The sequence below is a fragment of the Mirounga leonina genome, unplaced genomic scaffold, assembly GCF_011800145.1.
Source record: "Mirounga leonina isolate KUSES-001 unplaced genomic scaffold, KU_Mleo_1.0 Mir_173, whole genome shotgun sequence".
In the NCBI taxonomy this organism is placed as follows: domain Eukaryota; kingdom Metazoa; phylum Chordata; class Mammalia; order Carnivora; family Phocidae; genus Mirounga; species Mirounga leonina.
In genome coordinates, this window is record NW_023270447.1 from 68,912,154 (window position 1) to 68,939,374 (window position 27,221).

The 27,221-nt window shown below is 42.7% G+C and overlaps 1 protein-coding gene across 1 annotated transcript in view; it reads left to right on the plus strand.

Moving 5' to 3' along the window:
• The window catches only part of CSMD2 (CUB and Sushi multiple domains 2), a 587,452-nt gene that overhangs the window by 504,479 nt on the left and 55,752 nt on the right, over window positions 1–27,221 (plus strand). The window contains exons 43-50 of the mRNA XM_035019158.1: window positions 587–764; window positions 2,098–2,243; window positions 9,553–9,633; window positions 10,113–10,226; window positions 16,256–16,444; window positions 18,910–19,056; window positions 21,409–21,597; window positions 26,219–26,404. Coding sequence (XP_034875049.1) covers window positions 587–764; window positions 2,098–2,243; window positions 9,553–9,633; window positions 10,113–10,226; window positions 16,256–16,444; window positions 18,910–19,056; window positions 21,409–21,597; window positions 26,219–26,404 — 1,230 coding nt within the window. The remainder of the gene's footprint in view (window positions 1–586; window positions 765–2,097; window positions 2,244–9,552; window positions 9,634–10,112; window positions 10,227–16,255; window positions 16,445–18,909; window positions 19,057–21,408; window positions 21,598–26,218; window positions 26,405–27,221) is intronic.

The following is a 27,221-nucleotide window of genomic DNA, read 5'->3' on the forward strand; positions in this document are numbered from 1 at the left end:
CTCCCTGCTCAGTTGGGAGTCTGCTTCTCCCTCTCCCTCTCCCCCCACCTGCTCGTGCTCTCTTTCTCGTGCTCTTGTTCTCTCTCAAATAAATAATTTTTTTAAAAATATCTTAAGAAAAAAAGAAAGTTTTAAAAAAAAGTACCACTGTAAGAATCTTAGAGCAAATAAGAAGAGAGAAAGAGATAGTTCCCTATTTTCTTAGCTCATCCCAGCAAGAGTACTACAGCTGATCCTGACATCTGTCCTCCATTCCATTCCTAGGAAAGGAGAGAGGAGTGCTTTAGTGTGTCCTTCTTTCTGGGCAGGTCTTATCCACAGGAAGAAGAGGGGGGCCAGGGACTGAGGCTGGCCCACAGAGGCACCTGCACTGAAGATCAGGGGCTGATGGGGAGTGATGTGCTGGGACTGGTGGGGGAAACCACGCAGTCCTCCTCAGCCCCATCACCTCTCCCCATCCCGCCTGCCCTCCTTGAGCAGAATAATTTGTACTGGGTGCTGGCACTTCATAAGGGAGTCATAAGGGAATTTTCAAGTGGGGGGTGATCTCCCACACTCATCTGTGTTTGTGTCCCCTCCTTGGCAGTCCCCTGTGGTGGGAACATCACCTCTTCCAATGGCACTGTGTACTCCCCTGGCTTCCCCAGTCCATACTCCAGCTCCCAGGACTGTGTCTGGCTGATCACCGTGCCCATTGGTCATGGCATCCAGCTCAACATCAGCCTGCTACAGACAGAGCCCTCCGGAGACTTCATCACCGTCTGGTAGGGCCAGCTGCCATGTCGACAGCCAATTAGAAAGGGGCATTAGCTGGGCTTTAAACAGCTTTTTGTTCAGGAAACCAAGAGCTGAATGGTTTTCAATGGTGGTCAGCTTCCTGGCTTTCAAATAAACATAGTAAATGAGGGCTCAGTTTCAGTTATCCTCTGTGACTCCTTGAAGGGAGAGGAATGGGAGGACAGTGGTTTCCAATGCGGAGTGCTCCTAGGGGTCAGAGTACCAATGGGTGGGTGTGTGAATAGGAATGGTCGTAGATACACAGACTTTTCTCATTTTTTCCAGAGTCCAAACCAAAATTCTACATTTACCTAGGATAAGCTACCCAGTTTTGGGGTGGAATTCCGTGAAGTCCCATTGGTTATCTCATGCTAAACCAGTATTGTCCAACACAACGTTGTGCAGTAATGGAAACATTCTATATCTGTGCTGGTCAGTACAGTAGCCAGCGGCTACAGGTGGCCATTGAGTACTTAAATGTGACTAGAGTGACTGAGGAACTGATTTTTAAACTTTATTTAATTTTAATTAATTTAAATATAAAGAGCCACATGGGGCCTAGTGGTTACCAAATTGACAGTTCCACTCTGAGTGATAGAGTTAGAATATCTTGAAGTGACTTTAAAATGGGAGTATGAGTTATGAGCCAATAAGTGTAGTCTCCTAGATAGTTCTTCCCAAACCACTGGACCTTTGGACAAATATATAATTTAAGGATTCTTTTGTTTAGGGGTTACTGCCATTCTGGGAATCAGCAGGGGATAGTGAGAGTCTCTTCCCAAAATTCCCAGGGCTGGATAACTGTAATCAGACTACCCTGGGTTAATTCCCAGTTTCCTTTCCAGGCAACAATTAAGAACAGATAGGAGGGACTAGATACGTTTCCAGGGAAGAAATCCTTTGCCTAGAAAGGCAACATGGGTGTGTCTCTGCTTGGAGACAAGGAAGTGGGGCTGGCATGGATAGCAGCATGAGCTCTTCCTCAGCCCCATCCTACTTCTGCTCAGACTGAGAGAACCTGCCCAGTGGCTCCAACTTCTCAGCTGAGACTGTTGCCCCCAGGAACCCATTACAGAGGCTGGTGAAGAATCAGGTGAATGAGGAGTCAGTGGGTGCTTTGCCAACTCTATCAGCTCTGTTGGCAGACTGAGTTGGGAGAGATTAGAGGGAGGTGCACAGGGCATTGGAGAAAGACAGTGCTGGGCACAAGTAGAGTCACAGCCTCCCACTCCAGGTCTCTGTTAAGGCCACTGATGGTAGAGGCAAAGCAAGCAGCCACGGTGACTTGCGATATACCAGAACATTCTTTCCTACATGCAGGGATGGGGCCCAGCAGACAGCTCCACAGCTTGGAGTCTTCAGCCGGAGCTTGGCCAAGAAAACATTGCACAGCTCGTCCAACCAGGTCCTGCTTAAGTTCCACCATGATGCAGCCATGGGTGGGATCTTCGCCATCGCCTTCTCTGGTCAGTATGGAAGCCTGGCAGGGGAGGGAAGCACCGCGCTCTCAAGTCAGGGCCACGCTTGATCCCTGGTTCCACCATTCCCAGTCGTGTGATTCTGAATGAACTACATAGCTTCTCAGCCTCAGTGTCCTCAGAGTTATAAGAGTTAAATGTGTTAACCTACGTGAAATCCCCCAGCACAGACCTCCACACTACTAGGGCAGAGAAGTACATGGCGCTGATCTTGGTGCCAAGTCCAGGCTTAGAGGCAGCAGGATGAGGCTTCTCATTCCACTCATTCACATCAACTCACTGGCTGGGTTACACACTTACTTGTTCCCCAGCTTGTCCCTTAGCACCTTCTAGACAGCTGTCCCACTCCAAAGGAATCCAGAGTTTCTGTTGACCTCACAGGAAGTACTGTGCACAAGCGAAGTCATGGAGAATTCAAGCAGGAGGAGCATGAACGATTCAGGGTGGGCTTGTCCTTATCGACAGCCAGCCAGTTTTCTTCTAAAAGTCCAAAGTTATGGATCTGGATACTTCCTCATTTTTGTTACAGTGGAAACAGCATTGAAAAACTTAAAGTTCTTTGTCGGCTTGTGCCCATCTATAGATAATCCTCCATATTACAGTTTGCAGAGCATTGCATGTATTTGAACTGGAGCTTGACTTTATTCCTGGCTCCATCTTACAAACACTGGATTTTATCAGATTTTTAAATTTTTGCCAATATGGTGGATGCATGAAATAGCATTTCACTCTTATGTTAATGATGAGGTGAGCATCCTTTCATATCTTCATTGACTATTCATGCTTTCCTGCACTGTGAAATATCTGCTCCCCATAGAGCTTTCTTCCTCTGAGGAGAGCGAGATAAAAACAAAGAGACAAATGAAATCTTTGCAATTTGTAATAAGTTGCTATGAAGGAAACAAATAAGATAGCAAACAAAAAGGTGGGGAACTGTGCTTCATGTAGAATAATTGTGGAAGACCTGTCAAAAGGCAGTATTTGCAACAAGAACTAAAGAAAAAGAAGGAGGTAGATTTGCAGAGACTGGGGAGTAGGGACTGGTATGGGAGAAAGAATGTCTGGCTTTCTGTAGGCAAACATTAGCTTTAAATAAATTTCTTCTCATATAAGGACTAATAAGTAGAAATGAAAAGTACCTTAAGGAGAGCTATGAACAAGATTCTGCAGTATTTTCTTAATGAGATAATTGGACTTGAATTACAGAGAAAAATGTCCTTGGAAACAGGTAGTTTAGGAAATAGAAATAAATTTTGGAAAGCATCTGCTTCCAGCATAAAAGTCTAGACAACATGGACTCCAAATAAGAGATAACTAAAAGGGGAGCTAAATGTCTTCTCTTCCCTTCCTGAACAATTCAGTCCCAAAGCTGTTAAATGGGATGAAGCAAAGTGGGAGAAGCAAAGAGGAGAGAGGGGGTCCACACTGAGGGGCGACATCTGCACAGAGACCAGGCTGGCCTGGGGTATCAAGGCTCTGAGCAAACTGACGGAACATCTATGTAGGGTAAGAGCCCCAGCAGAGTGAGAAGGGCATCCACACAGAGGATCCATCAGACTCCAAGGTGGGAGAGCAGGACATTCACGTAAGGGAGGAGTGGCAGTAGAGATGGGGACTTGTTTCCCTATGGGCGACTGATCAAATAAGTTAATAGATTAGGGACAGAGGTAGGTGTCTCACTAAGAGAAGAGGGTTAGAAATGTGGCAAGAGCAAAAATCAGAATATACCCAGGGAATTGGATTGGAATTGGAGGTCTGAGTTTGAGCTATGGTTTTCAGTATGTACACATAGATACAGAAGGAGATCTGGGTATAAACGTGGGTGGGCACACGTACATGTATTCCTTAGCTCTTTCCACTAAGAGGGCTTGGAAACAATGACTCCTCGATAGCAATGAACACACCTAGCTCCAGATACTGATTTCTAATACCATTTTCCACTAAAATGGACCAGAACTCCTTAAAGAAAAGGAAACTATAGGAACAAAAATACGGGCAGCCCAGCATGAAACGGTAAAACCGTGACCTACAATGGCTGTTGCCCAGTTGGCTGCCATTTGACATAACGCAGTGAGCCCACCCCACCAGTTAACGTGTTAACCAGTACTGGAGTCCGCCTACGCTGCATCAGGGCCTCACCGCCAAGGGGAGCAAGGGGAGTAGGGACAAAGTGAAGTGGAGGAGTCCCGAATGTCCCCCCGCCCTCAAGTTCTTTAGCAATAACACAGTAGATACGGTGTGTGCTCTGGGGGGAGGAGGGAGGGATTAGCTATAAAATACCGAAGGTCATGCACCAAAAGACTAGCAATAGTTGTGCCTGGGTGCTGGTGGGACTTGGGGAGTTTCCATTTTATTGTTTTTTAGTATTCCACCAGCTCTCTGCGTTGAGCAGAAATGTATAGTTTTTTAAAAAATATAATGGGAAATCTACCCCAATCAAACTAGCAACCACAATTATTAAACACTCAGGCTGTGTTGAAGTGGAGATTTCTTTTTACTGATTTTTTTTTCCTGAAAGTTAAGTATGTCTAAGAGGATATTTTTTTCGGAATTTGAGACTTTATTTTTTTCAGTTTTATTAAGATACAATTGGCATACAACATAATGACCTGACTTACATATATTGTGAAATAATCACCACAATAAATTCAGTTAACAGCCATCATCTCATATAGATACCCAAAAAAAGGGAATTTTTCCCTTGTGATGAGAACTCTTAGGATCTGCTCTCTCTTAACAACGTTCAAATACACCAAACAGCAGTGTTAACATCATGTAACACATGATATCCCCAGTACTTATTCATCTTATAACTGGAAGTTTGTACCCTTTATTCAATTCCCTACCCGGAAAATATACTTTAAAGATATGCATGTGGCCGAGATTGAAAGATATCAAATCAAAAAAAAAAACTTTATAAAGGAAAACGTTAAGAATTGGCTAAGCAGAGGGATGCCTGGGTGGCTTAGTCAGTTAAGCGTCTTCCTTTGGCTCAGGTCATGATCCCAGGATCCCGGGATCAAGCCCTGTGTCAGGCTCCCTGCTCAGTGGGGAGTCTGCTTCTCCCTCTCCCTCTGCCCCTCCCCCACTCATGCTCACTCTCTCACAAATAAATAAAATCTTTTTTAAAAAAAAAGAAAGAATTGGCTAAGCAGAATAAGCAGAAACTTCATGCATCTACAAATCCAAAGAGTGCCCTAGATAAATATAACAGAGGATAAACTGTGAAAATATATTTAACAGAAGTCAGTCTTTTTTTTAAGAGAGGGAGAGGGGGATAGGGGCAGAGGGAGAGAGAGAGAATCTTAAGCAGGCTCCATGCCCAGTGCTGGGCCCTACCTCACAACTCTGAGATCATGACCTGAGCCAAAATCAAGAATCAGATGCTTAAGTGACTGAGCCACCCAGGTGCCCCCAGAAATCAATTTCAAATATGCACCAGGTTCTTCAAATTCGTAAGAAAAATAGGGGCAAAGGACTAATAGAAGGTTAAGAAGAAAAATCCAAATAGTCTATTAATCTATAAAAAAAATGTTTAACCTAACTTGTTACCAAATGTCAATTTAAAAAAAAAGAAATGCTACCTTTTTTGTTGTTTATCAAGTTGACAACGATTAGAATTGATGACTGCTTCCCCCAATGGGCTCTGAGTTCCCTGAGGGCAAGGACTGTCTGTTTTGTTTACTCTTGCACCCTCAGTGCCTAACACAGTGCCTGACCCAGGCTCAGCCCTCCACAGATAATCATTAAATGAATTGGATGGAAGAATGATAGTACCCAGTGTTGGAAAAATTGCCACTCTATTGCTGATAGCAGTTATAGCCATTTTCCTGGAGAGACAAATGGAAGCATACATCCAGTGCAGGCATGGTCCTCCCTGGTTTATGTTAAATCACAGTTAAAACTTCGTGGTTACCTCAAGAGTGCCTCTTGGCTTTAATACCCACATTTCCTGAAGCTTCTGTCTCTCAATACAACGTTTTTCAGCCAACACATCTAAAGAAAAAAATTGGTTAAATCATCAAGATATAATACAACATTTTTAATAAAACTATATGCAGGAAAATTACATTCCAACTGCAGTTGGTAAAATGTCAGGATCCCAGGTGAACATTTGGAATGCGTATCTGCATTGCTGCTGGTTCTGAGAGGTTATGATAATGTGATGTTCATTGTGAACCATGCTGTACCCCCCACAGTGCCATCCTGAACACATGCCCACATTACCCTTGTTTTCTAGCTAGTGTTTCTCAATGCATCACGCTGAGAAGACTTGCATGGTGTGCTACAGTATGCACAGGGCAAGTGCTACAATGCATAGAGCTGCTGTTTTGTTACAGCCATGGTCAATCTTGGGTGGTCAAGCAGTAATGTTTTAAGTATTTAACTTCTAGCATTATGGTTTGTTGCATATATATACGTATCTTGTTATTTTAAATATTTTCTGGGTTTGGGATTACCCACTGTAATTTTTTCCCACTTGAAGTCATGGAAAATAGGTTCCTAGTTAACATCTTTACACAGAGCTTCTGATTTCTGGAAGTGGATTACTGATGTTCAGTAGGAGATGCTCGTACTTTACAAAGGTCATACAATTTAATCATTCCTATTTTTTTTCAATTTTTTATTTAAATTACAGTTAGTTAACATGCAGTGTAATATTAGTTTCAAGTGTAGAAGTTAGTGATACAACACTTCCATTCACCTGGTGCTCATCACAAGTGTATACCTTAATCCCCATTACCTGTTTAACCCATTCCCCCCACCCACCTCCCCACTGGTAACCATCAGTTTGTTCTCTATACTTAAGAGTCTGTTTCTTGGTTTTGCTCTTTTTTTAAACCTATGTTCATTTGTCTTGTTTCTTAAATTCCATATATGAGTGAAATCATATGGTATTTGCCTTTCTCTGACTGATTTATTTTGCTTAGCATAATACTCTCTACCTCCATCCATATCATTGCAAATGGCAAGATTTCATTCTTTTTGATGGCTGGGTAATATTCTACTGTGGTGGAATATTATATATACCACATATATATACTATATGTATATACATATATACACATACATATACACACACACACATTATATATATATATACCACATCTTCTTTATCCATTAGTCGATGGACATTTGGGCTATTTCCATAATTTGACTATTGTTGATAATGCTGCTATAAACATGGGGTGCATATGTCCCTTCAAATTAGTATTTTTGTATCCTTTGGGTAAATACCTAGTAGTGCTATTTCTAGATCCAAAAATATACAAAGAACTTATAAAACTCAATACCTAAAAAACAAATAATCCAGTTAAAAAATGGGAAAAAGACATGAAAAGATATTTTTCCAAAGGAGACATCCAGATAACCAACAGACACATGAAAAGATGCTCAGCGTCACTCATCATCAGGGAAATACAAATCAATACCCAACTTTCAGATCAACATGGATGGGACTGGAGGAGATTATGCTAAGTGAAATAAGTCAAGCAGAGAAAGTCAATTATCATATGGTTTCACTTATTTGTGGAACATAAGGAATAGCATGGAGGACATTAGGAGAAGGAAGGGAAAAATGAAGGGGGGGAATCAGAGGGAGAGATGAACCATGAGAGACTGTGGACTCTGAGAAACAAACTGAAGGTTTTGTGGGGGGAGGGGTTAGCCAGGTGATGGGTATTAAGGAGGGCACATACTGCATGGAGCACTGGGTGTTACACGAAAACAATGAATCATGGATCACCACATCAAAAACTAATGATGTATGGTGATTAACATAACAAAATTAAATTAAATTTTAAAAAATTGACTGGTAAAGAAAAAAAAAACTACAATGAGATACCACCTCATACTTGTCAGAATGGCTAAAATCAGTAACAAAGGAAATAACAGGTGTTGGTGAGGATGCAGGGAAAGGGGAACTCTCTGGCACTGTTGGTGGGAATGCAAACTGGTGCAGCCACTCTGGAGAACAGCATGGAGGTTCCGGAAAAAGTTAAAAATAGAACTACCCTATGATCCGGCAATCATTCCTAGTTTTTAAAAAGGAAGAAAAAAATTATTAAATATGCATATATAAAGATGTTTATCATAGTTTTATTTTAAATTGCAAAACTTTGGAAACCTAAACGGTTAATAATAGAGCACCTATTAAATAAATTCTGGTCAATCATATGACAATCCTTATGAAGTCATTTCAATCATTTTTTTAGTAATTTAATTACATCAGAAAATTCCTGCAGTATAACAGTAAGTGCACAAGGATCAACACAAAGTACACCACACACTGCAAAGTTTGTAAGAGAAAAATAGATATGCAGAATGTATATACTCTAAGAACTCACAGTAAAGGGTTAACAGTGGTTATCTCCGAAAGGCTGGTAGATGAGTTTAATTTTCTTCCTACTGTTTTTGTAGAAAATCTCGTATTTTCTCTAATGACAGTGCATCACATTTGTAACTTTCTTTGAGAGAATGTTCTTTGTAAAAAAAAAAAACATAGTGGGGTTTGGGATGATGTATGGAAGTGTTATATCACTAATAACAGCAGTAGCGATGGCAACAGCAGCTTGCACTGACATAGTGCATGCCAGGTAGTGAATGGAAACCAAGCTATGAGCCCACACTGAGCTCTGTCTTGGTAACATCATCCATACACAGTCCGGTCTCTGCCCAGAGGAATGTTTTCCAGTGTAGAAAATCCACTGAAGCCAGAGATGTTCGGCCAAGGGTCAGAGGGGAAACTAGCTGGCTGTAGTGGGCACTCACATGAGCTACACGTGGTACTTAGATGCCAAGCACTGGAAAGAATATGGGATTTGAGAGCAGCCAGACCTGGATTCAAGTCCTATGGCACTCACTTCCTGTGTGACCTTGGAGAAGTAACTGAAGCTTTCTGAATCTCAGCTTTCTCATAAAGAGAGTAAGAACACCTCGCAGGGGGATCAGCCATCCTGAGAATTAAAGGTGACAGCGTGTGAAAGTGCCTCACATCTAGTAGGTGCTTGGGAAATGCCTCTCTCCCCTTCCCTTCAATGCTATCGCTGACTTCGTAGATTCTCTCTCCTTTATTGTTGGTGTTACTATATGGCTCCTGGTTTTTGCATCAGAAACAAAACAAAACAAAAAAAGGATGACAGCAGATAAGCAAAATAGCACTTGGCTAAACTTGATCAAGTCACTAGTATCTGTGTGAGTGAATGAGGAATGAGAAGGTGAAGCATTGAACAGGTGAACGACAACATGCCCAGAGAATGATGCTCTTACACCAATTTGTCTGCTTCTGTCTTTTCAGCTTATCCACTCACCAAATGCCCTCCTCCCACCATCCTCCCCAACGCCGAAGTTGTCACAGAGAATGAAGAATTCAACATAGGTACCCCCTCCCAAACCAGCAAGGACTGGGCAGGCGAGGAGGGGCCAGGTCAGGGTGGGGCTGGCCAGCAAAGTGCATCTCTCCCTCCCGACCATGGAGAGAAACAGTAGGCCCAGTGCAAGATGGTTGATGTTCTGTCAACTGAGTCTGCTCCAAAAATACAAACACTTCCTTTTAGCCATCACTAGGCAGAGGAGACAGGAAGGCAGTTTTCTTCTGTGATCCAAGTCAGTATGTTTTTGGGAAATAAGTCCACACAAGGCATTATAAAAAGTTCCTGGAATGTGGAGGCTCAAGGCTGAGCTGTGAGAAGCACATAGCCGTTTTCTGGGTCATTTGATTGGAGTTGACCTGATTATTTAAGTCTGAAAAGAACACAACCCATCACTGATTGACTTGCCTGGAAGTGGATTTAAGTACTAAGGGGTACCCCGTCCAGACTTCTCCAGGGAATCCCCATGTTGGTCTCTCTTTGGCAGGTGACATCGTCCGCTACAGGTGCCTCCCTGGCTTTACCTTAGTAGGGAATGAAATCCTGACCTGCAAACTTGGAACTTACCTGCAGTTTGAAGGACCACCCCCAATATGTGAAGGTAATTGCACAGAGCCATGCCTTTATGGGTCTCAAGTTCCTCCAAAACGGAGCCTTTATCTTACTCCTCCCTATCTTCCCAGTCCCTGCCCATAAAGTAAGAGGTCATTTGGTGAATGTTTGTTTATATGAATGAATGATTGCTCTAGAGAAATTTTCTGTCCTACTCTTAGGTCTGGGCTACAAATTGCCATGGTAACCACTTGTATCTTTGTCTTCCTTTTTTCTAACTGGTATTGTCTGGAAGTGGCACACTGATCATTGGAAGGAGGAAGTTCTGGGACCTCAGGGAGAGGTGGGCTTGCACACCAACCTAGCCCTACTGGAGTGCAGATGTGCTCAAGGTCCTGTGTGCTGAACTTCATTCCAATGTGACACCTTGACAGAAAATGAATTGGCTTCACCAAGTGATCCTTACTAAGACCAAAAACAAACTCTCCACTCAAAAAGCATCTGACCTAGGACAAGATATTTAACTGTCCCATGCCTCAATTTTCTCATCTGTAAAATAAAGATAATAATATTACTTATGCCCATGGATTTATTGTGAGGAATTAAATGGATTAATAATGTAAAGCACTTTAGAACTATGCCTGGCACATAGTAACTGCCCAATGTGGGTTTTTATTTTTACTAGTACTTCTACTGCTTCTGCTACTAGTGCTACCAACAAATATTTAGTAGTCTATGGAGAAACAGGTCAGCTTCTCCCCCACTTCTCATAAGGTGAGAGTAGAGAATCCACAATATGGATTGTTAGTGAGAAAGAAAGAAGCCGCAGCCCTAGAATTAGCTGCCCCGATACACTAAGAAATTCATTATCTATGAGTTGAGCTGACCTACCCACACACCAAACAACCAGATCCCTATAAAAGTGGACTTTAGCTTTGATCCTGCTCCAGAACTTCCCTGCTTTGCTCCAGCCTTAGTTTCTCATCTCTGGCTGTTTCTGTGTCTACATGGCTCCAGCCTTCTTGGCTTTACTCCTATCCTCAGCCTCATGCTTCCATCTAGGACTTGGTATTGTACTTGGCTTCTCAAGATGTAACCCTTCACTGGCTTTTTTATAATAACAGCTTTATTGGGATAGAATTCATGTACCACGCAACTCATCCATTTAAATCACTTCAGTGATTTCTAGTATATTCAAAGTGTTGCAGCCATTAGACAATTTTAGAAGATTTTTGACACCTCAAAATGAAACACTTTACCCATTAGCAGTCAGCTTCCATTTCTTTCCAGCCCCTCCCCCCCAACACACAGTTCTAGGCAACCACCAATCTAGTTCATGTCTCTATGAAACTGACTATTCTGGATATTTCATATAAATAGAATCCCACAAGAATTTTTTTGTATGCTCAGGAAATAAAAATAAAATCTAATATTGGTAAAGAATGAAAATATCTACCACATTCATTAAGAAAAAAATGAATACAGGTAGAATGGTTCAGATGCAAAAAGTAACAATGAGCTAAGAAATTGGTAAAATAGGGTAGTAAATCTAAACAATACTGACCATAGTAAATTTAAAAATATACACACACAACTGGACAAATAAATGACATTGGAAGAAAGAAAAAGCAAGCTCAGGACCCTTGCTTGTTGAGGAGAAGCATAGATATTGATTAACCCTCTATGTTAGTTAAATATATAAATTAAAAATAAAGTTTAAATTTATGGATAGTTTTTTTGAAATTATGGATAGCCACAGTATGTTTAAGTTCTAAATCCATAATCAAAAATAAAGATAAAGAGAACTCAATCAACCCAACAGAAACATTGAAGGAGAAAAAAAAATCATGGTAAACAGAAAACACAAAATAAGGTAGCAAATCTAAGTGCAAATATATGTGTGACCATAGTAAATATAACTGAATAAAACTGCTAATCAAAGGAAAGAGACTTTCATATTATTTAAGTAAAAAAAGTTTAATTACAGGCTTTCTATAAACTTAGACTTGAATATCTTCATCTGCCTCCCTAAAGACATAGCTAGAAAGGTATCACTCATCCCTGGTATGAAACAAAACTTTGAAAAAGTAGTAAGTACTAACCTCTAAAATCTGGTGTAGCAAAAATCCATCAAAAATATATAACAGTCATAAACTTCTATGTACCTACAATATAGGTTTGAAATATATAAAGGAAAATTGGCAGAATTTTAGGGAGAAAAGGACAAATTCATAATTACAGTTGGAGATTTCCACACACCTCTTTCAATGACACACCAAAAACAAGTAGGTACATATAATATTTGAATGATATGGTTATGTCAGTCAGTAAGTTTTTGCTGCATAAAAACCCTGCCAAAATTTAGAGGTTTTAAACGGTAACCACTTATTTCCCACAACAGATCCAGTTTAAATATAAATACCAGATAGATTGAAAGAAAAGGAAAGAAAAAGATATATCATACAAATGGCAAACATAAGAAACATAAAGAAATTTTGGATAATACTGTAAGCAAGGAGTATTGCCAGAAATAGATTTTAAAATGACAAGAGTTAATTCCATTACAAAGGATATATACGTTATATGCAGATGATAAAAGAGCTTCAAAATACATGAAGGAAAAACTGACAGAACTAAATGTGAAAAAGAAAAGGCAAACTACAGAATAAAAGAAGATATTCATCATACATATATTTTCTAAAGGACTTGTATCTAGGCTATGTAAAGAACTTTAACAACTCAATAATAAGACAGTCCAATAAAAATATGGACAAAAGACTTGACTAGACATTTTACAAAATAAGATGTATGAATAGCCAATAAGTATATGAAAAGATGCTAAAACATCATTAGTCATCAGGAAAATGCAAGTTAAAACCCTAATAAAGTACTACTGCATACCCACTAGATTAGCTAAAACTTAAGACTGAAAATACCAAATGTTGACAAGAATGTGGAACAAGTGGAATTTTTATACATAACTAGTTGGGATATAAAATTATACAGTCACTTTGGAAGACTGGTAGTTTCTTTCAAAGTTAAACATACACCTGCCCTACCTCCCAGCAATTATACTCCTAGTTATTTTCTCAAGAGAAATGAAAACCCATATCCACAAAAGGACTTGTATATGAATTCCATAATAATCTCAAACTGGAACCAGCCTAAATGTTCATTAATAATAAATACAATGAATGAATAAACAGATTGCTATGATTGCTACAGAGCAGTAAAAATAAATGAAGTGGTAATACACAAAATACCATGGATTGCCTCTTAGAAACATTATGTTTAGCAAAAGAAACTAGACACAAAAATAACATGTCTGATTCCAATTGCATGAAATCTAGTACAATCAAAACTAATCTGTTGTTATAGAAATAATATCAGTGACTTCCTGGAGCATGGGGCAGGTCATACTAATTAATTGCAGAGGCACATGAGAGAACTTTCTGGAGTGATGAAAATAATCTATATCCTGATTATGGTGGTGGTTACACAGGTATACACATTTGCTAAAACTCATTGAACTGCACACCTAAAATCTGTTCATTTATTGTACATAAATTATATCTCAAAAATTTTGAATTTTAAAAAGAAGTTAATGAATTATAAAACAGAAAAACAGCCTTACTGATCAATAAAAAGAAGTACCTGGAACAAAGAGCTGCAAAATAATCAAACCATTAGATAAGTTAAACAAAGGGGGAAGGCAGGAATATACAAAAATAAGAAAGGGAAAGTGGGGGGCGCCTGGGTGGCTCAGTCGTTAAGCATCTGCCTTCGGCTCAGGTCATGATCTCAGGGTCCTGGGATCGAGCCCCACATCGGGCTCCCTGCTCCGCAGGAAGCCTGCTTCTCCCTCTTCCCCTCCCCCTGCTTGTGTTCCCTCTCTCGCTGTGTCTCTCTCTGTCAAATAAATAAATAAAATCTTTTAAAAAAATAAAAAAAGAAAGGGAAAGTGGGATATAACCATTGAAGCAAGAGAAAATTTTAAATTATGAAACTATCTTGTACAAATCTATGCCAAAAAATTAATGATATGAATGATTTTCTAAGAAGGTATAATATAATAAAATGGACCCCAGCGGATAGAAAGTTTATACTTTCCTAATTCTTCAAAAGAAATAGAGAATGTTATCAGAGGAAACCCCATCAAAGACATCAAGACTAGATGGTTTCATGGAAGAATACTACTAAACCTTCAAAGGTCAGACGTCTTGAGTGTAATGGGAAAGAAAAATTTGTAAACACTAATGCCCAGATCTGATAAAGTTGCGCACAAAAAGGCAAGCCTGTGGACCAATCTCATTTGAGAAAGCATGCCTATTTCCCCTCAGTGGGGGAGTTTCAAGTGGAAAGGGGAGAACTTCAAGAGCAGACCTGATCCGGGCTGGAGTGTACCAGCCTAGGGGAATGTAAATATCACCACACCACACTTCAGGGACCTGTAGGTATCAGTTTAGTGAAATCAGGAGCATTTCAAAAACAAGGCTGTTTTTCTCCAAGAAGCCATTTGTTTTTCTTTCCCATTTACAAAATAAGAAGGAATTACTCTCTAGAGAAGCTAGTTAGTACCTTTCAAAGCTACTCAAAGAGGGGGTACCTGGCTGGCCAGTTGGTAGAGCATGCGACCCTTGATCTCAGGGTTGTGAGTTTGAACCCCATGTTGGGCGTAGAGATTACTTTTAAAAATAAAGTGTGTTGCAAAGCTACTCAAAGGAATCCGAGATGAGTTGTGTGAATTTGGGGCACAGCAAGCATTTTTGTCTGTTAGCCCAGACTTAGTGCTGATTAGCAAGCCCCATTTCTGTGAAGGCAGAAGGTTTGAGGGAAGCAGTGGAGATGGGTGGAGAGTGCATGGCTAAATCTCTTCCCCAGAAGAGCCACATCTCAGATTATTATCCGGGGATTAGCCCTTGGCTTAGCAGTTCCAGAAACTCTCCTTTATCAGTGTCCTAGAATCCAGTACATTCAGGAAGCCTGTCTAAAGGCACATACAGCAAAATCCCAATTTCTCCATTTGTAGTGATTGGGATACTTGTCACTACTGCCCGGGGCCAGGCCTCTTTCAAGGTCCTAAAGAAGTTGATTCAGTCCTCAGAACTTTACTGTGGTGTCCTCAGCCCAAGCACATGGAGGGAGGTCATCCTGAAGTTTGTTTCACATGGGAGGTAGTGACAGGTCCCTGTACCCCCAGGAGAGAGCACCTCCCTGGTCTCCAGGATGTTCAGGGCCCCTTGGAACCAGTATCTTCTCTCACCTCCCTGGTGACAGACACAGGAAACCCAATCTAGCTCCTCCAGCCACTCCTTTTCCAAGTTCTACATTGACTGTCTTCCTTGGGGTGACATGTTTTTCTTTAGTTATCTTAATACTACTAATCAGGCCACAGCCAAGCTCTGCTAGTTCCTTCTGTTCCTGGTATAATTACCATCATTATCATTATCATCTCTACAGTTTATGAAGGCACTATTTTGCATGCTTTATATATATTATTCCCTATAATATTATAGATTTTATAATGTTAATTAATATACAATGATATAATATGTTATATAATACAATAGCCTTGTAAGGCAGGTGTTATCTTTCTGCATCAGAGGTGGAGAAGCCATTGCACAGAGAGGAAATAATTTATTCAAGACCACACAGCTAGTAAGGGACAGAGGTGGGCTATAAATCCAGGTGTGTTTGACTCAAAACTCCATGTACTTACCTCTGCCCAATACTCTCTTTGTACAAATCAGCCCCGCTTAATAGAATAACTCTTGGATTTGGGGATGCCTTCTCTTGTCTGTCTGTATGTATCATCTTCAGCTACTCCAAAGCCCATATCTGAGCTAGGAAGCGATGCCAACCAACTGGCCAGGCCTGAATCCCGGCAATATAGTAACATTGACACAGAAGCTGAGGTCACCTCATGCCATGGAGCAGTGTAATGATGGGCATTGGGGTCTTGTTTGAATGTGCTCAAATACTCGTGTTTCAGTGGTTGTCTTTTGTACCAGGGAAATGTGTTGGCCCTGATTTCATCTCCAAGCCATGTACCTGGTATTTCTCTTTCTTTCTCCCAAGTGCACTGCCCAACGAATGAGCTTCTGACAGATTCCACAGGTGTGATCCTGAGTCAGAGCTACCCAGGAAGCTATCCCCAGTTCCAGACCTGCTCTTGGCTGGTGAGAGTGCAGCCTGACTACAATATCTCCCTCACAGTGGAGTACTTTCTCAGTGAGAGGCAGTATGATGAGTTTGAGATCTTTGATGGTAAGTCAGTCAAACGTTGAATAGTTGCCTGCTGCAGATGGCACAGATTTGCTTCAAAACTCTAGGGATTCGTGCTATTACTTCCCCCACTAGAGCTTCCCAGAGGCTCCATTCAACATCTTTCTCTACCACAGAAACCTCAATACCATGGGAGCTGGTGAATTGTATGGCCCACGGGGCAGGGATGCTTGTGTTCCTGCCTAGTCCTGCTACAGAACCCTTTCTTATTCCAGCGCCCACTCAAAGCTGGCACCTTGAATGTCACCCAATAAATGGATCATAGCAGTATTCCCACATGAAGAGTATGCCACCTCTGAAACTCGAAGGGGTCTACCAAACATTGCGTTTCTTTCCTTGTAGTAGAAGGGAAAAGGCACACTAACTTCCTCTTTAATTTGGAGAGAATGTTTCAGCGTGTCCTCAAGTCACTGGGGAAATTTCACCTGCCTCTTTGTAGGACTTAATTTTACCCTCTGGAGCCATGTGTCTTACAAAAGCTTCTACACTAATTGTCCCTTCTGGCTCTTCAGAGGCAATTAATACGATGTCCTCATAGAGGGAACCAATATGCTATATTCTGCAGGATGTCCAGATGGTCCACATCTTTTCATTACTATATTCTGACAGTGAGCAGGAGAATTAACATAGCTCTGGGACAAGACTGTGAATGTATACTGTTGTCTATCTCACGTGAATGCAAATTGCTTATGATCCTCCTTTCTGGTGGGTCTGGAAAGAGTGCATTGCTAGATCAATAACTGCATTTCATGCAACCAAGGCTGTTAATCTGCTCTAATGAAGATACTACATCTGGCATAGCTACTGCAATCAAGGGCTACCACTTGGTTAAGTCGGTACCGTGAGATGGACCTGGGCCAGGACTCCATTCATTGCCAGCTCCAACCCTCAGACACCTCTATTCTAACAGAGGGGCCATGATAGCGCTTTGGGTACCCAGGTATCAGCATCAATTCACACTATGTATCCAAAATCTTTGGAATACCTGGACATTCCCTTTTCTCCACTATTCAGTTGCCTGAGGAAATAGCAGTAGGTTTTTTGGGCAGGGACTGGGAGAATCACTACTATATACAATTGATGTCATTTTGTTGGGTCCTTTTTCATGGGGACCCAGTCTCTCCTTCAGCCAAAGTGTTCTGGAATAAGATGGAACCTGGCTCAAGTCTCCAAACTGGGTGAGGGGTTGAAACTTTCCTTTGGGGTCAGCTTTCCTCACTGTTTTGACTATATGTTCATGATTTTTTTCATATATTCATATATTGAGAGGCTTCCCATCTATCTTGCCCTGAGGAACATCACGTTCTGTGAGACATCGCCATAGATCCTACAGGTTAGGCCCTCCCAGCTACCATTCCAACCTTGCTGCCCATGTTAGTAATTATGCATCTCACTTCTGATTGTTAAGTGCCTCCACCTGGCCCCTGTATTCCAGAATCTTCTCATCCCCATCAACACTAGGAAGCCCAGTTCTCTGAGAGTATCTCCTTCCATCAGTTTAGGCTTCAGAGGACAGCTGTTACTCAGGTTGTCAATGATGCTGGTGCTCACCCCCTCCACCAGTGTGTTCCTTATTGCTTTAGGAAATGGAGTGTCCCCCAGGTCCTCCTGAGGGACATGGTCAGCTAGTGGGTGTCCTGGTCTGATGTGGTAGACCTATTCTGGCATGCCACTTCTCTGAGCCTTTTGACCCCTTCCTTCATAGTTTGTCACAGCAGTTCTGATGGTTCTATTTTGTTTAATGTGGTCCATTAACTTTGCCAAGTTTCCACAAGCTGTCTCAGCAGATATCAGAACCATCACTCAGGGCTATTTCCAGGGTAATAATTCCTGTTATGGATTATCGAGCTTTATACTCTGCCTCCCTTGAACCAGCCACCTTAGGATGCACTCCCAGGCATTAAAGGTAGGAAAAAAGAAGAGGGAGGGCTTTCTGGAAGAACCTTGGGGAGGAATATTGAGGAACTGTGTTATGTATGACATTGAGATATGATGTTTGACTATAGTTTTATTGCTATATATTCATTCAGTACAAAGTTTTTCTATATGACAAGCACTGAGCTATTTTTAGTATGCATGTGAGAAGTAGGTGGCAAGGTAGAAGTTCCCAGTTTGCAAACCAGCTCTCTCATTAACCAGCTGTTTGGCCTTGGCAAGTCCCAAGATGGCAAATAGATTTCATCTCGCCTGCCAACTCCTGTAGGTTGGCAGTGACATCTGGGAGCATTGCTTTAGAGCTCCGGAGGAAAGAGCACCCAGCGCAGTGCCTAGAGATGCAGAGAAAGGACAGAATTACAGACCATTGCACTGACCCTGACCATCTCAGCTGAGTGTCATCTCTTGAGGAGGAGAAGTGGGAGGTGGTTACATTTGAGGTATTGAACCAAGGAACCTGATCTCTTGCAGCTGTGCTAGTCTGTAACCCTGTGTCCTGTACTCTTGCCCAGGTCCCTCCGGACAGAGTCCTCTGCTGAAAGCCCTCAGTGGGAATTACTCAGCCCCCCTGATTGTCACCAGCTCAAGCAACTCTGTGTACCTGCGCTGGTCGTCTGACCATGCCTACAACCGGAAGGGCTTTAAGATTCGGTATTCAGGTGAGTAAAACATAAGGACACATGAGAAGGGCCACAGCCCCTGAGCCCCTGAATTTGCTTACCCCAAACACACAAGTAAGCCATGGGCCATATCCCCATCAGTGGCGGAGACCCTCCACGAGGACTGGCAGCCTCTCTCTGAACCTCTCTCACCACAGAAGCACGAGTGTCCCTGACGGTCTCTACCTACCCCCTTCTGCTCCTTTCCCCACTTTAAGCTCTTCCCTGTCCTCTGCTCCTACTGCCAGCCTATCGTGTCTTTTGGATAAGTTTATTATATATCATCTGATAATGCCTCTAAGGTGATCCCATCCCCAGCACTGTTGAAATGTTAATACAAGTTCCTTAAACCTAAGGAGCCCTAAGACATGGGTCTCCAGGTGGGAAGTGTTGGACAGTCAGCAAAGGATGGCCTATATTTTAGGGGCCTCTCTATTGCTCTGCCCGCCATAACTCCCAGGCAGAGGCAGACCCAGGGCCACGCCAGGCAGGCGGCTGACCAGGGCCGCAGTCTATAAGGAACACAGAGAGATGCCTGGAAATGTAAGGAGATGGGGAAAAATGACATTTATCTGAACTCCCATCGTGGGGATAACTGTCTGTGGTTGGAAAGAAAACTTGATAAGCAGCCTGGTGCCCATTTTGAAGGGAAGTAGGTCCACAAACCGGCTGGGCTCTGCAAGCATGGAGGCAGAGAGGAATTACTGAAGACCGCGAGGAGTTCTGGGAGATGAGGTTGAGGGGCGCCTGGAAAGAAGACCTTTACTATCTCAAAGTCCATGTTCTCTGCAAACTGAACCCAAAATCCCTTTCCCCCATGCACACGAGGGGAAGGGTGGCTTCACGACCCCCAGGGGCAGTGATCAGCTCTGTCACAAACTAGCCGAATGATTATTAGACAAGTGACTCACCCTCTCCAGGCTTCAGTGTCCTTGGGATGAAAGAGAAACCTTATAGCAGCTGTCGGGGAGGTTCCGGCAGCTTCTAGGGGGTTCCCGGCAGCTGCTGTCATGGGGGCGATACAACAGTGTGATGGTCGCTACACTAGGAACTAAAAACCACCAGGAGCTGCCCTTTCCTTGATGTTTTAAAAGACTGATCATGTTTGGGGGTAATGAGTCAGTCATAACTGGAATACCTATTCACAGAAAGTTGATTCATTACATGGTGAAACCATTAGAACTTAATGAAAATATAGTAGACCTGTGTACTTTGCCCACGCAGCCGTCACTATGACTCAGGATATTTTATAACTGAGACTCTTGTTCTGACTGAGGTAAACTCAGAGGTAGATCGATGCAGGGGGCAAAGCAGGAGCCAGGAAACACCTCTGGCATGGAAGGGAGGTCTTTAAAACACCATTCACCAGCAGAGGGATGTGATCGCCCAATAGGAGGCCAAAGGATCTCACCTTGGGGTCTTCATCCTCCCCTGTCACATGCCTGCCTGGCAGACCGGGCCGGGGATTCTTCGAGCGAACAGAAGTCCATGTTCAGAGTGTTCCTTCAGTCACCCCCATTCCCGGCCTCACAGAGCATCCCCTGGGGATCCCTGGCAGGAGTCTTTTAGGATCAGCCCCCTGAGGCTGAGATTTTTGCCTGTGTTCTTCGCTGTGGTATTCCCGGCATTTAGAACACCTCCTGGCACATAATAGACCTTCCGTGTCTATTTGTCGAATAAACGAATGAAATCCGTTGAAGCCATACACCGAGGGGGAAATGGGAGTGTGGATGTGTGTCCTGGATTGCCATGCTCCCTCGCCCCCAACCCCCTACAACAGAAAGGAGAAGGGCCACTTGTTGAGCACCAGGTGTCCTGCGCGAGGCTGGGGGGCTTTACAAACACAATCCCATTTAAATTGTCCAAAAACCTTTGAGGTGGGTGTTTCCAATCCCAATACACAGGGGAGGAAAGGGGACCTCAAAGAACTTCAGGGATGTGTCCCACGTCACAGACATGGAAAGGTCAGATCCAGGACCCCAGAGTCCACACCCCTGCAGTCACACTCTTGTGGAGCCAGCCATCCCCCGCCCCTCCTGCCCCCCGGCGGGGTCTAGTCCCTGCGCCTCTTTGGGAGCTGACAGGTCTCAAGAGCCTGAGCGCAGGGGCTCAAGCCGCACTGCGTCTGGGCCACAAAGGGGATCCTGTGCTTCATGGCTTTTTCTCTTCTTTCTTTGGCTTTTATTACACTGATCGGCCATTTTTCAGTATCAACCACTCAGACCTCCTTAAATAGCAGTGGACCCGGCAGTGGCAGAGACAAGGCAATGGGGTGGGGGGGAGGGGGGCATGCAGGAAATCGCACATCCTCCTGCTTGCATGTGGTCCCCTGAACCTCATCTTGTCGTCCAGCTCCCTACTGCAGCCTGCCCAGGGCTCCACTCCATGGCTTCCTTCTGGGCCAGCCCAGCACCCAGCCCGGAGGCTCCGTCCACTTCGGCTGCAACGCTGGCTACCGCTTGGTGGGACACAGCATGGCCATTTGTACCCGGCACCCCCAGGGCTACTACCTGTGGAGCGAGGCCATTCCTCTCTGTCAAGGTGAGGAGCACTTGGAAAGGGGGTGACAGGTGGCTCGGATCCTCCTCACATCTTGGGTTCGTCCCAGGACTGATCACTTCCAAATGTGGGTGTCCTCATTGATAATTAATTCATTCTTCAGCAAACATGTATTGAGGATCCATAATATCTCGAGCCCTGGGGATATACATATGCATAAAACAGTCTCAATGTTTTCAGAGCAAGGAGGGAGGTGGATATGTAGCCACATAAATGCAAAATGGCAGAGGAAGGGAGTGCTGTATCAGGAGTACAGTGTTGTGGGAGCCCAGGGGTAAGATGGGACCTTCTCCCAGACAGCTAGGGAGGGCTCCCCTCTTCTGGGCTCGGGCTCATAGAGCAAGTGGGGTTTGGGGCCAGGCATTGGCAAAGAAAACATTCTAGGCAACAGCAAGAGCATTTGCAGAACCACGGACTGGAGAGACATCACAAGATATGCAGAGCAGCTTGGGCTGGCGGAAGCCCTAGGTCAGAGGAGGCGAGGGGCAGAGGGCACTAGGAAGCAACAGAGGCTCACCATACTCATTGCCCGCAATCAAAGCCCGTGATCTCTACCAGGTGTTTGCATGCATTGCCTTTCATAATTGATGGGATTTGTTTTCCCTTAAAGTAACATAATTCAGACTAGAGATCTGAGGGGAAAAAAAACTATAGATAATGCAAAGGGTTGCTGGAGGGGAGGTGGGTGGGGCGGGAGAGGGGGGTGGGTTAAATGGTTGATGGGGATTAAGGAGGGCAGATGTGATGAGCACAGGGTGTTGCATGTCAGTGATGAATCAGTACATCCTACACCTGAAACTAATATTACACTGTATGTTAACCAACTGGAATTTAAATAAAAACTTGGCAGAAGAAAAATGACCTATAATCCCATCAACTGAGATCACTGGGTAACATTTCAACACATTTCCTTTGATCTTTTATATATTGTTTACAAAAATGGCATCCTCGGTGTACAAAGCTCTTAATATTTTCTTAACATCTGTCACATAATTAAATACACTTCCTCATCACTATTTCCAGTAGTTGCATACCATTATGGAAAAACTGTCACGTACTTAAGTATCGTCCTATTGTTGGTCATTAGAATTTCTCTATTTTTTGCTACTGTAAACAGTGCTGCTATTAAAATCCTTATAATTCCATCATTATGAACATCCACATTTATTTCTTAAAATAAATTCCCAGAAATGAGATTGTTGAACCATAACCTATGCAAAGTCTACAGCTCTTGACACTCACTGCCCTCCAGGACATTTGTCTTCACTTAACTTCCACCAGCATGTGAAAGTCATCTTTTCTCCCACATTCACAACATTGTGTACTTTTTAAAAAAAAGAAAAGGAAAACTTTGCTCATGATACAGACAAAAGCAAGAAATCACACTGATGTTTGATTTTCTTGTTCTTTGATTCCTAGTGTGGTGACGTCTGTCATCTCTGACCCTCACAACCTTCTCGCCTCTGCCTAAGCGTCCTCAAACAATGTGTCATTAGCATTCTGTTTGATGCCCTACGAATAGGTCCCAGAGAACAGACTGATCACAAATGGCAAATGTCATTTGGCTTTGGTCTCTGTGTCTCTAACTGTATCAACACAGACAAGTCTTTCTTCCAAAGCTCCAGCTGGAAACCACCATGCCTCTCATCTCTGTTTTCTTTTGTAACTTCCCAAAACTAAGCCCCTCTAGGCTTCTTTGTACTCATCCCCATACTAATTTGTACCCAGCCCCAGCCCCAAGCTTACCACTGATGCCATTCCACTCGGCCATTCCCCCTGAGCTCTCTGGAATCCCGGTTCCGTGGCCAGCCAGCATACACCCTTGGTCACTACCCAGAAGGCTGTCTTCACTTCCTTCCTCCACAGAGACTGGCTCTCCTCTAAGAACATGAATGCTGGGGCCCTTTCAAGTAGAGGGTCCCCATAACCCAGGGCCACGAAAGTCCCGGCATTCTCCCATTTCCATATTGCTTCTTCCAAACCATGACTTTCCACCAACAAATGTATCTCATTAGAGATCCTGTGCCTTCTAATGCTTTCTCTCTACTTCCCCAGCCCATTCTTTTGCTACATATTCTCTCCCTCAGAAATCTCATTCCACCACCACCTTCAAATACTTGGATTCTGCCCCCTCCTCTCCTACCCACAGAAAGTGCCCCTTTTACCTTGGGGTTTGGGGACTCTTATGGCATGGAGATCAGGAGACAGGCTTTTAGTGTTTCGGGCTGGGAAGGTATCCTCTCTCCTCTTAGTTATCCACACGGGAAGAGCTGGGCCAAGAGCGATGAGAACAGTCTGCTGTCCACTTCCTTCACCTGCTGTCTCCAGATTGACTGACTCCTCATGCAAAATACCAGTAGGGATCTAAGTATTTCTTCAAAAAAAATCCAAGGAAGCAAGGCAGTTCATTGATCACAATTTGACTACCCTAGTACCACCAAAGGAGCTTACAGCTTTGCTGTTTAGGCACTAAAAGAGCATCATATTCAAATACTCCTCATTTCTTCATTCCACATTTTCTCCTCAGTTCCTCCTTATTTACTCATTCCTTCCATTTTCCAGTCTTTAAAATCTTCTTCCATCTTGATATCCCAATCCATTTCCCTCTGACGAGTCTATCCTTCCCTATATCATAATAAAGCCCTGGCCCTGTGTCTCTTCTGGGTTCCAGTAGCATGGAGGACCGTTGTTGGCCAATGTGGATGGGGACTTCGTCTGCTTGAGCTGGCTCTGAATGAGGGAGGTCTGAGCTCTAGACAAGTTGCAGAGGTGGGGGTGGATGAGGGACAACAGTGGGAAACCTGATTAATTCCCCTCTATCTGTACTAGCTCCTGAACTGTCAAAGGGCAAACACGGTTTATAAGTATTAATTTCTTTCAAAGACAACACGAGCTACTCCTGCCTAAGTAATGTGTGTTCCTCCAATAAACATAGTGTTGACCCTACTCCTTATAATGACCATGGCCATGTGCTGCATACCTGTGTCTCCTGAGCTGTCACCTTGAAATTCCTTTTCTTTATACTCCTGTGTTAGCACTACCATTTTTTATATTTTTTATATCCCATATCCTACCCTTTCTTGGTTTTTACCCCCTTTTTGTTGGAGCATAGCCTTGAGTAAATTCCTCATAAAGGGTTCATGAAAAGGAAATTCCCTGAGTCTTTAAATGTCTGAAAATATCTTTACTTTTGCCCTCATATATGCTTGGTAGGTTGACCAGATAAAATTCTAGGTTACCGATCACTTCCTTCAGAAATTTGTTCCATTATCTTTGGACATCCATTGCTGCTGATTGGACGTGTGATGCCAGTCTGATTCTCATTCCTTCACAGGAATGTCCTATTTTTTCTCTCTCTCTGGGAACTTGTAGGAACTTGTCTTTCATCTTCTGAAATTCCATGATGATGTATCTAAGAATGGTTCTCTCTGCATCCCTTTGGCTCCCTTTCAATCTGAAGATCTGTGTCTTTCCAGCTCTGGGAAATGCTCATCTGTGATCTCTCTTCTGTCTTTCTGGAACTCTAACCTGTTGGGTGTTGGACCTCCTGGATGTTGACCTCCTGTGTTTTCAGTCCTTTTTTCTCATTTTCAGTTTCTGTCTTTTTGGTCTCTATTCTGGGAAATTCCCTTTACTTTTAAATCTCCAGCCCTTCTATCTAATACTTATGTTAGCAATCATATTTTTAAGAGCTCTTAAGAGAGCTTTTCCTTGTTCTGTTGTTGTTGTTGTTCTTTTTTGAAAGCCCTCTGTTCTCATTTTATGAATACAATATGTCCCCCTGACTTTCTCAAGATATTACTAATCAAAAGTTTAAAGCTTATGTATCTTCTATTTCCTGGGTTAGCTCTGTTTCCTAAAAGAGAACTTTATTTCTATTTTTGTCTATTTTTAATCTTATCTTTGTTTATGTCTTTCATGTTACTGGTTTTCTTCATATGTACAGTGATCTCTGATTAATCCTATTTTAAAGCAAAGGCAAGGCTGATTTTTCCAGGGAGCAGATGTGGGTTACCTTTGTTGTGATTATATACAGGTATCTTTGCCCACTAGGTCTCCCACGTGAATAAGAAGTTGAGTTGAGTATGTAGCACAGATGAGCAGGCAGAGGGGCAGCCTTTAGGCTGAGAGCTCTTAAATCCTAGAATTAGAAGAGCTTTACTTTGGGATGCCATCTCACACCTGAGCAGCCCTGATTCTCTCAAGGGAGTTCCTTTTTTTTTTTTTTCCTTAAATGGGAAAGAAAACCCTCTCTATGTTATTTGGGGAATAGATGCATGAATGCCTCTACACTGTATTTGTGGGAAAGGATGGAGGAGAACTGGTCTCACACTATAGCTCCCTCGTATACTTTAAGCTGCAGCTTCTCGGCTCCACTTAATCTATCAACACACTTCAATCTGCATTCCATCTTCCAAAGTTTTTTTTGAAATCTCCTCTGCTGCTGATCCGCCCATTTTGTTTATTGTTATGAGGCTTTTCCACTTTACTAGTCTTTACTATAATTTTATTAGGGCCTTGGGGGAGAAGGAAGATTAAAATATGTTCTCAGAATACCATCTTGAAACAGACATGCTCATAATATTTTTTTTCTCTTTGCTAGCTCTTTCTTGTGGGCTTCCTGAGGCCCCCAAGAATGGAATGGTGTTCGGCAAAGAGTACACAGTGGGGACCAAGGCTGTGTACAGCTGCAGCGAAGGCTACCACCTCCAGGCAGGTGCCGAGGCCACAGCAGAGTGTCTGGAGACAGGCCTTTGGAGCAACCACAATGTCCCCCCACAGTGTGTCCGTGAGTCCTTGGGCAGAGAAGATGGGTATAAGGAGGGGCTGGGTATGTAGCTGAAAAGATTCCTGCAAGGAGTGAGCTAAAAACCCAGTAATGAGAAAAAAAGCAGGTACATGGAGGTTGGGGATTTGGGAAACAGACAGGTGGATAGTGTCATCTACCAAGTTGGGCTCCCATTTGAAATTGCTCTCAACGCATTGATAGACCATTGCACCCTGAGATGTTTCCATAAACCATCACAGAACTTAGGAATAAGTTCCTTTTAGAAGGAAAAACTACCAGAACATTTGTGCGAATGTCCTTTGATCACAAAACTCTAAAATGTTTTATATGCAACTGATGAATTACTGAACTCTACATCTGAAACTAATGATGTATTATATGTTGGCTAATTGAATTTAAAGAAAAAAAAAATGATGTTAGTTGGAAAAAAAAAAAAAAAAACCTCTAAAATGACAGAGGTTCAGTTCAGCTTTAAGGCCGGAGTCACAAACTTGGAGCCTACGGGGCCATATTGAGTTCGAAGATACAGGGTTTTGTACTTTTGATTTGTTTTGTTTTGTTTCTTTGGCCTATGGTATGCTTTATGAAATTTCTGAATTGCCTCCCAACATTTTAAAATTGGGAGAGTTTACATAAAAAAATCCATATTTCTGGATTCTCTTGAAAAATAAAGATCTGACTAAAGAGAAATTACAAGGTTCACATCTAACAATCAGCACTGATTACCACCTCCCCTTTTTTCTTTTTTCTTTTCTTTCTTTTCTTTCTTTCTTTCTTTCTTTCTTTCTTTCTTTCTTTCTTTCTTTCTTTCTTTCTT